The sequence below is a fragment of the Pseudoliparis swirei genome, chromosome 6 (assembly GCF_029220125.1).
Source record: "Pseudoliparis swirei isolate HS2019 ecotype Mariana Trench chromosome 6, NWPU_hadal_v1, whole genome shotgun sequence".
Classification (NCBI taxonomy): Eukaryota; Metazoa; Chordata; class Actinopteri; order Perciformes; family Liparidae; genus Pseudoliparis; species Pseudoliparis swirei.
The window spans coordinates 723,026-739,520 of record NC_079393.1 but is presented as its reverse complement, the minus strand read 5'-3'; the positions used below and the strand labels follow the sequence as shown (position 1 = coordinate 739,520).

Here is a 16,495-nt window from a genome sequence, read left to right as displayed (position 1 = left end):
GGTTCTCCTGCAGCAGGAAGGTTCTCCTGCATCAGGAACGTTCTCCTGCCTCAGGAAGGTTCTCCTGCCTCAGGAACGTTCTCCTGCCTCAGGAAGGTTCTCCTGCATCAGGAACGTTCTCCTGCCATAGGAAGGTTCTCCTGCATCAGGAAGGTTCTCCTGCCTCAGGAAGGTTCTCCTGCAGCAGGAAGGTTCTCCTGCATCAGGAACGTTCTCCTGCCTCAGGAAGGTTCTCCTGCCTCAGGAAGGTTCTCCTGATGCTCTCCCCATCCTGTGGCTCCTCCTCCTCCTGCAGGCGGCGCTCTCGGTGAAGGACGAGGAGATCTGCTTGTACCAGCAGATGATCCGGGACCAGAGGGAGAAGCTGCGCTCGGCCCAGCTGGACCAGGACCGGAGCAGCAGCATGGCCCTGCAGCAGGTCTGTGGGGGGGGGTCCACATCGGATGTTCTTCCATCTCTCTCTGTCTCTCTCTCGTTGCCTCTGACATGCTCTCTTCCTCCCATCTTTCTCTCGCTGCTGTGGTTCTAGGTCATATTTGAGCTCTGCAGTGTAAGTTCCAAATGTGTTGTCCTCTCAACCTCCAGACCCCCCCCCCCCCAGGCCTCCAGCCCCCCCAGACCCCAGTCCCTCCATAGCTCCCCTTCACGTTGGCGTGCAGGTGACCCCGTGACCCCTCAGCGCCCCCTTGAGTCTCAACGTGGTGGTGCATGTCTCCAGGCCGTGCAGGAGAGGGACGATCAGATCCAGGTGCTGAGCGCGGAGCTGGAGCAGTACACGGGGGAGATGGAGAAGCACACGCTGCTCATCCAGGAGCTGAGGACCACCAAGAAGGACCGAGGTGGGCTTGTGTTTGGGAAGAGCGGCAAACAGACTGGGAGGAGCTTCCGCCCACAAGGGGGCGTGGCCCAAAGCCACCTCCCGAGATCACACGGGCGTCTACGATGACCTCAAGACGAGTAGATGATGGAGTGTGGTTTACAGTAACTGAAGGAGAGGTTCTGATGAGAGACTCTCAGTCATTTGAGTCTTCAAGGTTATAAACTAAACGCTTTGGATTTCTCTTTGTTAATTTAGAGACATCTTCTCACTCGGGTTTAAAGTCATGTAAAGGTCATGTCAAGGTCATGTAAACCCAGTGGTCATGATGTGTCTGAGCCCTAACAGGCCGAGTGGTTTGTTCCTCACGAGTCTCCATCACCTCAACCTTCTAACTAAAGTATGACCTCGTGTTAACCCCCCCCCCAGGCCTCCCGTCCTCCCTGCAGCAGAGGAAGGTGGAGCAGCTGGAGGCCCAGCTGGAGGCGGCGGAGGCGAGGGCGGCGGAGGCGACGCGCATGGCGGAGCTCGCCGAGGCTCACGCCGAGGAGAAGGACAAGGAGCTCATGGAGGCCTCGGGCCGCCTGAGAGGATACGAGGAGGTACGTCTGAGGACACCTGTCTGTGTGGCTGTCTCTCTCTCTGTCTGTCTGTCTCCCTCTCTCCCTCCCTCCCTCTCTGTTGTCTTCCTTGAGGGTTTTCAGAGAAGTAGATGATGTGCTGATTCTTGGAGGCGGTGTGTGAGTCCTTAGAGTCCCGTGGCGGCGAGGCCGTGGCGGCAACGGGACTCTAAGACACAGCGTCCACTAGATAAGCGTCTGTCCCAGGAGGGGGCGGAGCCCCGCCGGCTGCTTGGGGGTAATGGGCGCTCTGTGTGCACAACAGGGCACTTATGGGCTGGAAGCCGCCATCGCAGAGATCAAAGGCTGCAAACACGAGCTGTGGGCGAGGGAGCTGGAGGCCCGGGCCGCCACCAAGGAGACCAACCGGCTGGAGAGCGCCGCCTCGGACCTCCAGGACCAGAACCAGGCCTTCAGAGAGCAGCTGGGTGGGTGGCGTGTCTCTCTCCTCCTGACCTGTGACCTGAACCAGTCTGTCTCTGCAGGGCTGGGCCCCCAGCAGGAAGTGGACCTCAGCGCCTTCAGGAGGGAGAAGGACCGCCGGCAGAGGAGCTACCGGGCTGAGAACCAGGTCCTCACCAAGGAGGTACACATCGGCCTCCTCCTCATCCTCCTCCTCCTCCTCCTCTTCAGACTTTCTCCCCGTGGTTTCCAGATAGAGCGCCTTGAAGAAGAGAGGCTGGAGCTGAAGCAGCAGGTCCGGCGCATGGTGAAGGAACGAGGTGAATTCAATAACACGTCATGTGACGCTTGTTCAGCTCGAGGTCAACGAAGGTCACAGAATGTTAGCAGCCTGACTTTTGCCTCAAAAAATCACTAATGCAACAAGTATAAATATATATATCTATATATAGATATATATATAGATGTATATACACTACTGTTCAAGTTTGGGGTCACCCAGACAATTTTGTGTCTTCCATGAAAACTCACTTTTATTCATCAAATTAATTGAAAATTGAATAGATCATATAGTCAAGACATTGACAAGGTTAGAAATAATGATTAATATTTGAAGTATTAATTTTGTTCTAAAAGCTCAAAGGAAGGCCAGTTGTATAGCTTATATCACCAGCATAACTGTTTTCAGCTGTGCTAACATAATTGCACAAGGGTTTTCTAATCAGACATTAGTCTTCTAAGGCGATGATCAAACACAATGTACCATTAGAACACTGGAGTGATAGTTGATGGAAATGGGCCTCTATACACCTGGAGATATTTCATTAGAAACCAGACGTTTCCACCTAGAATAGTCATTTACCACATTAACAATGTATAGAGGGTATTTCTGATTTAATGTTATCTTTATTGAAAAAACACTGCTTTACTTTGAAAAATAAAGAAATTTCTAAGTGACCCCAAACTTTTGAACGGTAGTGTATATATAGATATATATATATCTTTATGCCCCAAGATATATAAATATGTATATATTTATTTGTATAAATATACATATATATCATGTTATTTAAATATGTATATCTATATATATTTATATATAAATAAATAAGAATTAATTAAATATATTGAAGCACATATATATATTTATTTAGAAATAAATGTATACATATTTATATACCTTGAGGCACATGTATACAGTGTATATATATATATTTCTTTTTTGTTATACTTGGTGTGTGTGTGTGTGTCGTTGTTCTGGGGAAGTGAGATATCATCTCCAATCGAGATTACTCAAAGCTCCGGTTCAGTGGTCGTGACCTTTGAAGTGTTCACAGAGCCGAGGGGGGACGTCAGGCCGGCTTCAGCGGAGGACAGCACGCGCTCACACGGAGAGAGCCGCCGCAGGGTAAGACCTCCAAGGTCACGCAAAGGTCATGGACACGTTGTGGACATTTGGTTTAAAGTAATGGATGGAAAGCTCATGGAGAAGTTAAGGAAAGGTCATGGAGAAGTTAAGGAAATGTCATGGAAAGGTCATAAAAAGGCCATGGAAAGGCCATGGCAAGGCCATGGACAAGTTATGGAAATGTCAGAAAGAAGTTTTAGGAAAGGTCATGGAAAGGTCATGAATAAGTTAAGGAAAGGTCATGGACAAGTGATGGAAAGGTCATGAATAAGTTAAGGAAAGGTCTTGGAAAGGTCATGTAAATCCATTGGTCAACATGTGTCTGAACCCTGTGAGTCCAAACTGTTTTCCTTTGCAGAACGAGCACCTGGAGAAGCAGCTGAGCGACAAGCAGAGAGAGCTGGAGCTCCACAGGAGCCAGGAGCACACGGAGCGTGAGTCTCATGAGGCCCTCTGTTTGAGGAGGAGACCGGCCCCTCAGTCTGAAGGTCCTGGTGTTCCTTCTGGTCGACTCGCAGTGGAAGAGCTGTCCAAGGTGAAGCACGACCTGGAGGGCGCCCTGAGGGACGTCCTTCGAGCCTTGAGGGCCAATCAGGACCTCCCGCCACCCGCCATCGATATGCACAGCCTGGAGAGGCTGGCCAATGCAAGTCGCTTTTTAATGTTGTTCCAAGATTTCACTTCACGTCTTTTTATAAATATATATATTCATCAATATATATATATACTGATAAAGATATTTATATATCTATAAATATATTTTTAGTATTCAAACAATTATATATTTATAAATAGATATACATTTATAAATATCTTTATATATATATATATACGTATACCGTCACTACATGACAGGAGGACACGTATACGGTCACTACATGACAGGAGGACACGTATACGGTCACTGCATGACAGGAGGACACGTATACGGTCACTGCATGACAGGAGGACACGTATACGGTCACTACATGTGGTCTCTGCTGTTGGTGTTTATATTTCCCCGATGTGAGAACGTTATTTATCCTCCGATGTTTCCCACGTCTCAGGTGGTGGATGTCGGCGCCGCCAGCGGGCGGTCCACGCCGCACCTCGCCGCCCAAATCCATCAGCTGCTGGGCCAGAACGAGGAGCTGAGGCGGGAGCTGCGGTCGGCCCGGCAGGAAGCCGCTGCCGCCGCCACGGAAAAGGTGCTTCAGTAATAATGAATGTGTCCTGGAGACGAGCTGATGGAGGACAGCTGGAGGCTGTGACTGGTTCAGGAGAAACACACATGACCTGAGAAACACACACACATCCATATCCACACACACACATCCATATCCACACACATCCATATCCACACACATCCATATCCACACACACACACACATCCATATCCACACACACACACACATCCATATCCACACACATCCGTATCCACACACACACACATCCATATCCACACACACACATCCATATCCACACACATCCATACACACACACATCCATATCCCCACACATGCAGAGCATGGTCCCGTAGACTCTGGCTCCTCCTCTAACGGTCCTCTGGCGGGTCCTGCTCCGCTTCACCTGTCCTCAGGTGACTCCACTGGAAGGCCCGTTGGAGGCGTGGAGGAGGCCAGGCAGCCTGGGAGTTGTCCCGCGACCTTCGACCCTCCCCGAGGGCCCGGAGCCCGGCGGCTCTCTGGAGGAGTACGCCGTGCGACTCCTCCAGGTGGGTGAGCGAGACGGAGCGAGAGGAGCCACGCCCCTCAGGTATGAACCCACCTGCTCTGTTCCAGGAGCTCAGCAACAAGGAGCAGCAGAGCAGCCGGCTCACCGCCGCGCTGGAGCAGCTCAAGATGCAGCTCTCCGTCAGCAGCCACCAGCAGGGGCTGCTCTACAAGGACTACCTCAGGTGGGTCCTCATGGGCTGCTCTACAAGGACTACCTCAGGTGGGTCCTCATGGGCTGCTCTACAAGGACTACCTCAGGTGGGTCCTCATGGGCTGCTCTACAAGGACTACCTCAGGTGGGTCCTCATGGCTGCTCTACAAGGACTACCTCAGGTGGGTCCTCATGGGCTGCTCTACAAGGACTACCTCAGGTGGGTCCTCATGTCTGCTCTACAAGGACTACCTCAGGTGGGTCCTCATGGGCTGCTCTACAAGGACTACCTCAGGTGGGTCCTCATGGCTGCTCTACAAGGACTACCTCAGGTGGGTCCTCATGGGCTGCTCTACAAGGACTACCTCAGGTGGGTCCTCATGGCTGCTCTACAAGGACTACCTCAGGTGGGTCCTCATGGGCTGCTCTACAAGGACTACCTCAGGTGGGTCCTCATGGCTGCTCTACAAGGACTACCTCAGGTGGGTCCTCATGTCTGCTCTACAAGGACTACCTCAGGTGGGTCCTCATGGGCTGCTCTACAAGGACTACCTCAGGTGGGTCCTCATGGCTGCTCTACAAGGACTACCTCAGGTGGGTCCTCATGTCTGCTCTACAAGGACTACCTCAGGTGGGTCCTCATGGGCTGCTCTACAAGGACTACCTCAGGTGGGTCCTCATGGGCTGCTCTACAAGGACTACCTCAGGTGGGTCCTCATGGGCTGCTCTACAAGGACTACCTCAGGTGGGTCCTCATGGGCTGCTCTACAAGGACTACCTCAGGTGGGTCCTCATGGGCTGCTCTACAAGGACTACCTCAGGTGGGTCCTCATGGGCTGCTCTACAAGGACTACCTCAGGTGGGTCCTCATGGCTGCTCTACAAGGACTACCTCAGGTGGGTCCTCATGGGCTGCTCTACAAGGACTACCTCAGGTGGGTCCTCATGGGCTGCTCTACAAGGACTACCTCAGGTGGGTCCTCATGGGCTGCTCTACAAGGACTACCTCAGGTGGGTCCTCATGGGCTGCTCTACAAGGACTACCTCAGGTGGGTCCTCATGGGCTGCTCTACAAGGACTACCTCAGGTGGGTCCTCATGGCTGCTCTACAAGGACTACCTCAGGTGGGTCCTCAGGGGGTCCTGGAGGATATGATATGGGTTTTATTGTCATTGCATAGAGTACAGGTACAGAAGCAACGAAATTGAAAAGAAAGGGGATGGAAGATTACAGCATAACATGAGGGAAGAGAGGCGAGAAAAAAACAACCCCCCGACTATGCCCCTAGGGGTACAGTGTGGGAGCAGGAAAAAAACACCTTAGCACATAAGCACATACATCTTAAACATAAATTGCAGCGAGTAGGAAGGGGGGAGGGGAGGTAAGCCAAAGACTGGGTGATCTAAGCCCAGCCATTGGGGGCAGGAGGTGACCAGCACCGACAAGCAGCCAGCCCGGTCCTTCAGCCATTACAGCGCCGATCACAGGCCCCGTCCTGTCACACTGGGGGGACGAAGCAGACGAAGGCGTGGGATGGGGGGGGGGGTAGTGAATGCATTTCAGTGTATGTTAAGTTTGTGTGAGCGTGGCCAGTATGTCGTCCTCCCCCAGGCCACAACAGACAGAGTTCTCAGTCCGCAAGATGGTCGTTGCCATGGAGATAGCCTTGAAGGGTCCTGGGGAGAAAACAACCACAGGTGTCTGTGGATAGGGGGAAGGGAATGAGAGATTCTCACTTCAGTGATCTTCGGGGGAGTTGTTGTTCCAGTAACGGCCTTGGCCAAGGCCCGTCCTGGTAAGGGAGCCGAAAGCAGATAAGATTGGGATTGTTTGGTCTTCCAGTAGCTGCATTTCAATTTTGCGCAACCACTATTCCTCCATCTTCCTCCCGTTTGCCAATAGGATTTCAAATCGATCCACTTTCATTTGCAGAGCCGTCAGCTTCTCCACGATGTTATCATTCTGGCGGTTTAATGCCACAGTCTGAGTGCCAACAACTCTACCCAACGTCAATCATGTCGGGCAGCCTTAGGGGCTTTTACAGCTGTCACCGTTTCCTTAATTTTCCGATAAGCCAGGGCAGCGCCAAATCCAAACAGCAGAAATCCTGTAATCATAGTTCCGAATAGGTAGATGTCTTCACGTCCTCCACGGAGAGTGGTGCTAGGCACAAGACCCGCCACGCCACGCCGTCATCGTGTATCCAGCAACATTCGTCCCAGCAGGACAGGCAGGTTCCCCGAACCCGAGCTTCTCGTCGAGAAGATGGTGTCAGTGCGTTTAAGGACCAGTTGATTCGTCCATGGTTTTTAGTTCGAAGAGCGATGCGGAGAGAGTCTCTCCAGTATAGAGACAGACAAGACATGACGAGAGAAGCCAAGCAGGGAAGGGAAGATCATGGGAAGGGGGGGGGAGAGAAAAAATGCGACCGCCTTCGGAGAGAGCCAGAGAGCTCGGTACCTGTTCTGTGTGTTTGCTCAGCGAGAAGACGGAGTGGCAGAAGGAGAAGGAGGCGTTCAAAGACCTGAGGAGGAAGCTGGAGGAGCAGCAGCAGGTGGACGCTGTGAAGATCCAGGAGTTCAACGTGAGTTGGACCACACATACACACACACACACACACACTCTCTCTCTCTCTCATATACATGCTAACAGTCCACGACACACGGGGTTCATAAGGACATGGAAAACCTGAAAAAAGTTATTTTCAAAATCCCAAAAGTTTTGTTAAAGTCATGTAAATGTTTATTCATGTTTAAGATAATGAATGTGTTTCAAAGAGACGCTCAGGATAAAAGCCAACGTCCCGTTGTCAGTGAACGCACCTTAACTGAACAGTTCGGTGGCCATAGAGGGACGGGATCACTCAACTCTCGTCTCCTAGTTTATGATGATGAGGAGGAGGAGGAGGAGCTGAGCGTTGTCCTGTGGCCCAGGAGCTGCTGGCGGCGCTGCAGGAGGCCCCGGAGGAGGCGCGGCGCCGTCTGGGGGAGGCGCTGCGCTCGGCCACGCTGCTGAAGGTGAACGAGGCGAGGCTGCGGCGGCGCCACGGCGCCCTGCTGGAGGGAGAGCGCCGCCTCCGCTCAGAGAACGCCACGCTGAGGGAGGAGAGCAGCCGGGTGGAGGCCGCCGTCACCCAGAGGACGGGCGCACTGCAGAGACACAAGGTACACACACGGTACACACACTGCAGAGACACAAGGTACACACACTGTATACACACTGCAGAGACACAAGGTACACACTGTATACACACTGCAGAGACACAAGGTACACACACGGTACACACACTGCAGAGACACACGGTACACACACTGTATACACACTGCAGAGACACAAGGTACACACACGGTACACACACTGCAGAGACACAAGGTACACACACAGTACACACACTGCAGAGACACAAGGTACACACACGGTACACACACTGCAGAGACACAAGGTACACACACGGTATACACACTGCAGAGACACAAGGTACACACGGTACACACACTGCAGAGACACAAGGTACACACACTGTATACACACTGCAGAGACACAAGGTACACACACGGTACACACACTGCAGAGACACACGGTACACACGGTACACACACTGCAGAGACACACGGTACACACACTGTACACACACTGCAGAGACACAAGGTACACACACGGTACACACACTGCAGAGACACAAGGTACACACAGGGTACACACACTGCAGAGACACAAGGTACACACACGGTACACACTGCAGAGACACAAGGTACACACACTGTATACACACTGCAGAGACACAAGGTACACACAGTACACACACTGCAGAGACACAAGGTACACACACTGTATACACACTGCAGAGACACAAGGTACACACACGGTACACACACTGCAGAGACACAAGGTACACACACGGTACACACACTGCAGAGACACAAGGTACACACACGGTACACACACTGCAGAGACACAAGGTACACACACGGTACACACACTGCAGAGACACAAGGTACACACGGTACACACACTGCAGACATACACACGGTACACACACTGCAGAGACACAAGGTACACACACTGTATACACACTGCAGAGACACAAGGTACACACACGGTACACACACTGCAGAGACACAAGGTACACACACGGTACACACACTGCAGAGACACAAGGTACACACAGTACACACACTGCAGAGACACAAGGTACACACACAGTACACACACTGCAGAGACACAAGGTACACACACGGTACACACACTGCAGAGACACAAGGTACACACACTGCAGAGACACAAGCTACACACACGGTACACACACTGCAGAGACACAAGGTACACACGGTACACACTGCAGAGACACAAGGTACACACACACACTGCAGAGACACAAGGTACACACACGGTACACACACTGCAGAGACACAAGGTACACACACGGTACACACACTGCAGAGACACAAGGTACACACGGTACACACACTGCAGACACAAGGTACACACACGGTACACACAATGCAGAGACACAAGGTACACACACGGTACACACACTGCAGAGACACAAGGTACACACACTGCAGAGACACAAGCTACACACACGGTACACACACTGCAGAGACACAAGGTACACACACGGTACACACACTGCAGAGACACAAGGTACACACACTGTATACACACTGCAGAGACACACGGTACACACACGGTACACACACTGCAGAGACACAAGGTACACACACGGTACACACACTGCAGAGACACAAGGTACACACACGGTACACACACTGCAGAGACACAAGGTACACACACGGTACACACTGCACACAGGTACACACAGTACACACACTGCAGACACAAGGTACACACACTGTATACACACTGCAGAGACACAAGGTACACACAGTACACACACTGCAGAGACACAAGGTACACACACAGTACACACACTGCAGAGACACAAGGTACACACTGCAGAGACACAAGGTACACACACTGTATACACACTGCAGAGACACAAGGTACACACACAGTACACACACTGCAGAGACACAAGGTACACACACAGTACACACACTGCAGAGACACAAGGTACACACACACTGTATACACACTGCAGAGACACAAGGTACACACACGGTACACACACTGCAGAGACACAAGGTACACACACGGTACACACACTGCAGAGACACAAGGTACACACACGGTACACACACTGCAGAGACACAAGGTACACACACTGCAGAGACACAAGGTACACACACGGTACACACACTGCAGACACAAGGTACACACACGGTACACACACTGCAGAGACACAAGGTACACACGGTACACACACTGCAGACACAAGGTACACACACGGTACACACAATGCAGAGACACAAGGTACACACACACACACACTGCAGAGACACAAGGTACACACGTACACACACTGCAGAGACACAAGGTACACACAGTACACACACTGCAGAGACACAAGGTACACAGGGTACACACACTGCAGAGACACAAGGTACACACAGGGTACTCACACTGCAGAGACACAAGGTACACACACAGTACACACACTGCAGAGACACAAGGTACACACACGGTACACACTGCAGAGACACAAGGTACACACGGTACACACACTGCAGAGACACAAGGTACACACGGTACACACACTGCAGAGACACAGGTACACACGGTACACACACTGCAGAGACACAAGGTACACACGGTACACACACTGCAGAGACACAAGGTACACACACGGTACACACACTGCAGAGACACAAGGTACACACACGGTACACACACTGCAGAGACACAAGGTACACACACGGTACACACACTGCAGACACAAGGTACACACACGGTACACACACTGCAGAGACACAAGGTACACACACGGTACACACACTGCAGAGACACAAGGTACACACACAGTACACACACTGCAGAGACACAAGGTACACACACTGTACACACTGCAGAGACACACGGTACACACAGTACACACACTGCAGAGACACAAGGTACACACACGGTACACACACTGCAGAGACACAAGGTACACACAGTACACACACTGCAGAGACACAAGGTACACACACTATACACACTGCAGAGACACAAGGTACACACACGGTACACACACTGCAGAGACACAAGGTACACACACTGTATACACACTGCAGAGACACAAGGTACACACACTGTATACACACTGCAGAGACACAAGGTACACAAGGTACACACACTGTATACACACTGCAGAGACACAAGGTACACACACTGTATACACACTGCAGAGACACAAGGTACACACACGGTACACACACTGCAGAGACACAAGGTACACACACGGTACACACACTGCAGAGACACAAGGTACACACACAGTACACACACTGCAGAGACACAAGGTACACAAGGTACACACACTGCAGAGACACAGTACACACAGTACACACACTGCAGGACACAAGGTACACACACTGTACACACACTGCAGAGACACAAGGTACACACACTGTACACACACTGCAGAGACACAAGGTACACACAGTACACACACTGCAGAGACACAAGGTACACACACTGTATACACACTGCAGAGACACAAGGTACACACACGTACACACACTGCAGAGACACAAGGTACACACACTGTACACACTGCAGAGACACAAGGTACACACACTGTACACACACTGCAGAGACACAAGGTACACACACGGTACACACTGCAGAGACACAAGGTACACACAGTACACACACTGCAGAGACACAAGGTACACACACAGTACACACACTGCAGAGACACAAGGTACACACACGGTACACACTGCAGAGACACAAGGTACACACGGTACACACACTGCAGAGACACACGGTACACACACGGTACACACACTGTATACACACTGCAGAGACACAAGGTACACACACTGTATACACACTGCAGAGACACAAGGTACACACACGGTACACACACTGCAGAGACACAAGGTACACACACACACACACTGCAGAGACACAAGGCACACACGGTACACACACTGCAGAGACACAAGGTACACACTGTACACACTGCAGAGACACAAGGTACACACACAGTACACACACTGCAGAGACACAAGGTACACACTGTACACACTGCAGAGACACACGGTACACACACTGTATACACACTGCAGAGACACAAGGTACACACAGGTACACACTGCAGAGACACAAGGTACACACACTGTATACACACTGCAGAGACACAAGGTACACACACGGTACACACACTGCAGAGACACAAGGTACACACACGGTACACACTGCAGAGACACAAGGTACACACGGTACACACACTGCAGAGACACAAGGTACACACACAGTACACACACTGCAGAGACACAAGGTACACACACAGTACACACACTGCAGAGACACAAGGTACACACACTGTATACACACTGCAGGACCACACACACACACTGCAGAGACACAAGGTACACACGGTACACACACTGCAGAGACACAAGGTACACACTGTATACACACTGCAGAGACACAAGGTACACACTGTATACACACTGCAGAGACACAAGGTACACACTGTATACACACTGCAGAGACACAAGGTACACACACTGTATACACACTGCAGAGACACAAGGTACACACACGGTACACACACTGCAGAGACACAAGGTACACACACGGTACACACACTGCAGAGACACAAGGTACACACACAGTACACACACTGCAGAGACACAAGGTACACACACAGTACACACACTGCAGAGACACAAGGTACACACACAGTACACACACTGCAGAGACACAAGGTACACACACGGTACACACACTGCAGAGACACAAGGTACACACACAGTACACACACTGCAGAGACACAAGGTACACACACAGTACACACACTGCAGAGACACAAGGTACACACACTGTATACACACTGCAGAGACACAAGGTACACACACACACACTGCAGAGACACAAGGTACACACACTGCACACACACGGTACACACACGGTACACACACTGTATACACACTGCAGAGACACAAGGTACACACGGTACACACACTGCAGAGACACAAGGTACACACACGGTACACACACTGCAGAGACACAAGGTACACACACAGTACACACACTGCAGAGACACAAGGTACACACACAGTACACACACTGCAGAGACACAAGGTACACACACGTACACACTGCAGAGACACAAGGTACACACAGTACACACACTGCAGAGACACAAGGTACACACACAGTACACACACTGCAGAGACACAAGGTACACACACGGTACACACACTGCAGAGACACAAGGTACACACACACACACACTGCAGAGACACAAGGCACACACACTTACACACTGTACACACACTGCAGAGACACAAGGTACACACACTGTACACACACTGCAGAGACACAAGGTACACACACTGTACACACTGCAGGACACAAGGTACACACACTGTACACACACTGCAGAGACACAAGGTACACACACTGTACACACACTGCAGAGACACAAGGTACACACACTGTACACACTGCAGAGACACAAGGTACACACACACTGTACACACTGCAGAGACACAAGGTACACACACTGTACACACACTGCAGAGACACAAGGTACACACACGTACACACTGCAGAGACACAGTACACACTGCAGAGACACAAGGTACACACACGGTACACACAATGCAGAGACACAAGGTACACACACGGTACACACACTGCAGAGACACAAGGTACACACACGGTACACACACTGCAGAGACACAAGGTACACACAGATACACACTGCAGAGACACAAGGTACACACACTGTACACACACTGCAGAGACACAAGGTACACACTGTACACACTGCAGAGACACACGGTACACACACGGTACACACACTGCAGAGACAAGGTACACACACTGTATACACACTGCAGAGACACGGTACACACACTGCAGAGACACAAGGTACACACACTGTATACACACTGCAGAGACACAAGGTACACACACTGTACACACACTGCAGAGACACAAGGTACACACACGGTACACACACTGCAGAGACACAAGGTACACACACTGTATACACACTGCAGAGACACAAGGTACACACACTGTATACACACTGCAGAGACACAAGGTACACACACGGTACACACACTGCAGAGACACAAGGTACACACACGGTACACACACTGCAGAGACACAAGGTACACACACTGTATACACACTGCAGAGACACAAGGTACACACACTGTATACACACTGCAGAGACACAAGGTACACACACTGTACACACTATACACACTGCAGAGACACACGGTACACACACGGTACACACACTGCAGAGACACAAGGTACACACACGGTACACACTGCAGAGACACAAGGTACACACACTGTATACACACTGCAGAGACACAAGGTACACACACTGTATACACACTGCAGAGACACAAGGTACACACACGGTACACACTGCAGACACAAGGTACACACACGGTACACACACTGCAGAGACACAAGGTACACACACTGTATACACACTGCAGAGACACAAGGTACACACACGGTACACACACTGCAGAGACACAAGGTACACACACAGTACACACACTGCAGAGACACAAGGTACACACACTGTATACACACTGCAGAGACACAAGGTACACACACGGTACACACACTGCAGAGACACAAGGTACACACACGGTACACACACTGCAGAGACACAAGGTACACACACTGTATACACACTGCAGAGACACAAGGTACACAAGGTACACACACTGCAGAGACACAAGGTACACACAGTACACACACTGCAGAGACACAAGGTACACACACTGTATACACACTGCAGAGACACAAGGTACACACACGGTACACACACTGCAGAGACACAAGGTACACACACTGTATACACACTGCAGAGACACAAGGTACACACACTGTATACACACTGCAGAGACACAAGGTACACAAGGTACACACACTGCAGAGACACAAGGTACACACACGGTACACACACTGCAGAGACACAAGGTACACACACTGTATACACACTGCAGAGACACAAGGTACACACACGGTACACACACTGCAGAGACACAAGGTACACACACGTACACACTGCAGAGACACAAGGTACACACAGTACACACACTGCAGAGACAAGGTACACACACTGTACACACTGCAGAGACACAAGGTACACACACGGTACACACACTGCAGAGACACAAGGTACACACACGGTACACACACGGTACACACACTGCAGAGACACAAGGTACACACACGGTACACACACTGCAGAGACACAAGGTACACACACGGTACACACACTGCAGAGACACAAGGTACACACACAGTACACACACTGCAGAGACACAAGGTACACACACAGTACACACACTGCAGAGACACAAGGTACACACACGGTACACACACTGCAGAGACACAAGGTACACACACGGTACACACACTGCAGAGACACAAGGTACACACACTGTATACACACTGCAGAGACACAAGGTACACACACTGTATACACACTGCAGAGACACAAGGTACACACACGGTACACACACTGCAGAGACACAAGGTACACACACTGTATACACACTGCAGAGACACAAGGTACACAAGGTACACACACTGTACACACGGTACACACACTGCAGAGACACAAGGTACACACACGGTACACACTGCAGAGACACAAGGTACACACACGGTACACACACTGCAGAGACACAAGGTACACACACGGTACACACACTGCAGAGACACAAGGTACACACACAGTACACACACTGCAGAGACACAAGGTACACACACTGCAGAGACACAAGGTACACACACTGTATACACACTGCAGAGACACAAGGTACACACACAGTACACACACTGCAGAGACACAAGGTACACACACTGTATACACACTGCAGAGACACAAGGTACACACACGGTACACACACTGCAGAGACACAAGGTACACACACTGTATACACAGAGACACAAGGTACACAAGGTACACACACTGCAGAGACACAAGGTACACACACAGTACACACACTGCAGAGACACAAGGTACACACACGGTACACACACTGCAGAGACACAAGGTACACACACTGTATACACACTGCAGAGACACAAGGTACACACACGGTACACACACTGCAGAGACACAAGGTACACACACGGTACACACACTGCAGAGACACAAGGTACACACACGGTACACACACTGCAGAGACACAAGGTACACACACAGTACACACACTGCAGAGACACAAGGTACACACACTGTATACACACTGCAGAGACACAAGGTACACACACTGTATAC

The 16,495-nt window shown here is 50.9% G+C and overlaps 1 protein-coding gene across 6 annotated transcripts in view; it reads left to right on the top strand.

Annotated features, from left to right (window-relative positions):
- The window catches only part of cep290 (centrosomal protein 290), a 54,207-nt gene that overhangs the window by 9,748 nt on the left and 27,964 nt on the right, over positions 1 to 16,495 (top strand). For 5 of the 6 annotated variants that reach the window (XR_008832056.1, XR_008832057.1, XM_056416920.1 and 2 more), the window contains exons 11-23: positions 296 to 418; positions 530 to 550; positions 719 to 839; positions 1,247 to 1,419; positions 1,703 to 2,159; positions 3,177 to 3,247; positions 3,606 to 3,681; positions 3,766 to 3,893; positions 4,294 to 4,434; positions 4,827 to 4,961; positions 5,029 to 5,144; positions 7,594 to 7,696; positions 8,046 to 8,276. Coding sequence is in view for 4 of the 6 variants with exons in the window: in XM_056416920.1 (XP_056272895.1) it covers positions 296 to 418; positions 530 to 550; positions 719 to 839; positions 1,247 to 1,419; positions 1,703 to 2,159; positions 3,177 to 3,247; positions 3,606 to 3,681; positions 3,766 to 3,893; positions 4,294 to 4,434; positions 4,827 to 4,961; positions 5,029 to 5,144; positions 7,594 to 7,696; positions 8,046 to 8,276 (1,896 nt within the window). In the remaining 2 variants the exon portion in view is untranslated. The remainder of the gene's footprint in view (positions 1 to 295; positions 419 to 529; positions 551 to 718; positions 840 to 1,246; positions 1,420 to 1,702; positions 2,160 to 3,176; positions 3,248 to 3,605; positions 3,682 to 3,765; positions 3,894 to 4,293; positions 4,435 to 4,826; positions 4,962 to 5,028; positions 5,145 to 7,593; positions 7,697 to 8,045; positions 8,277 to 16,495) is intronic. The other variant, XM_056416923.1, reaches the window with a different exon arrangement.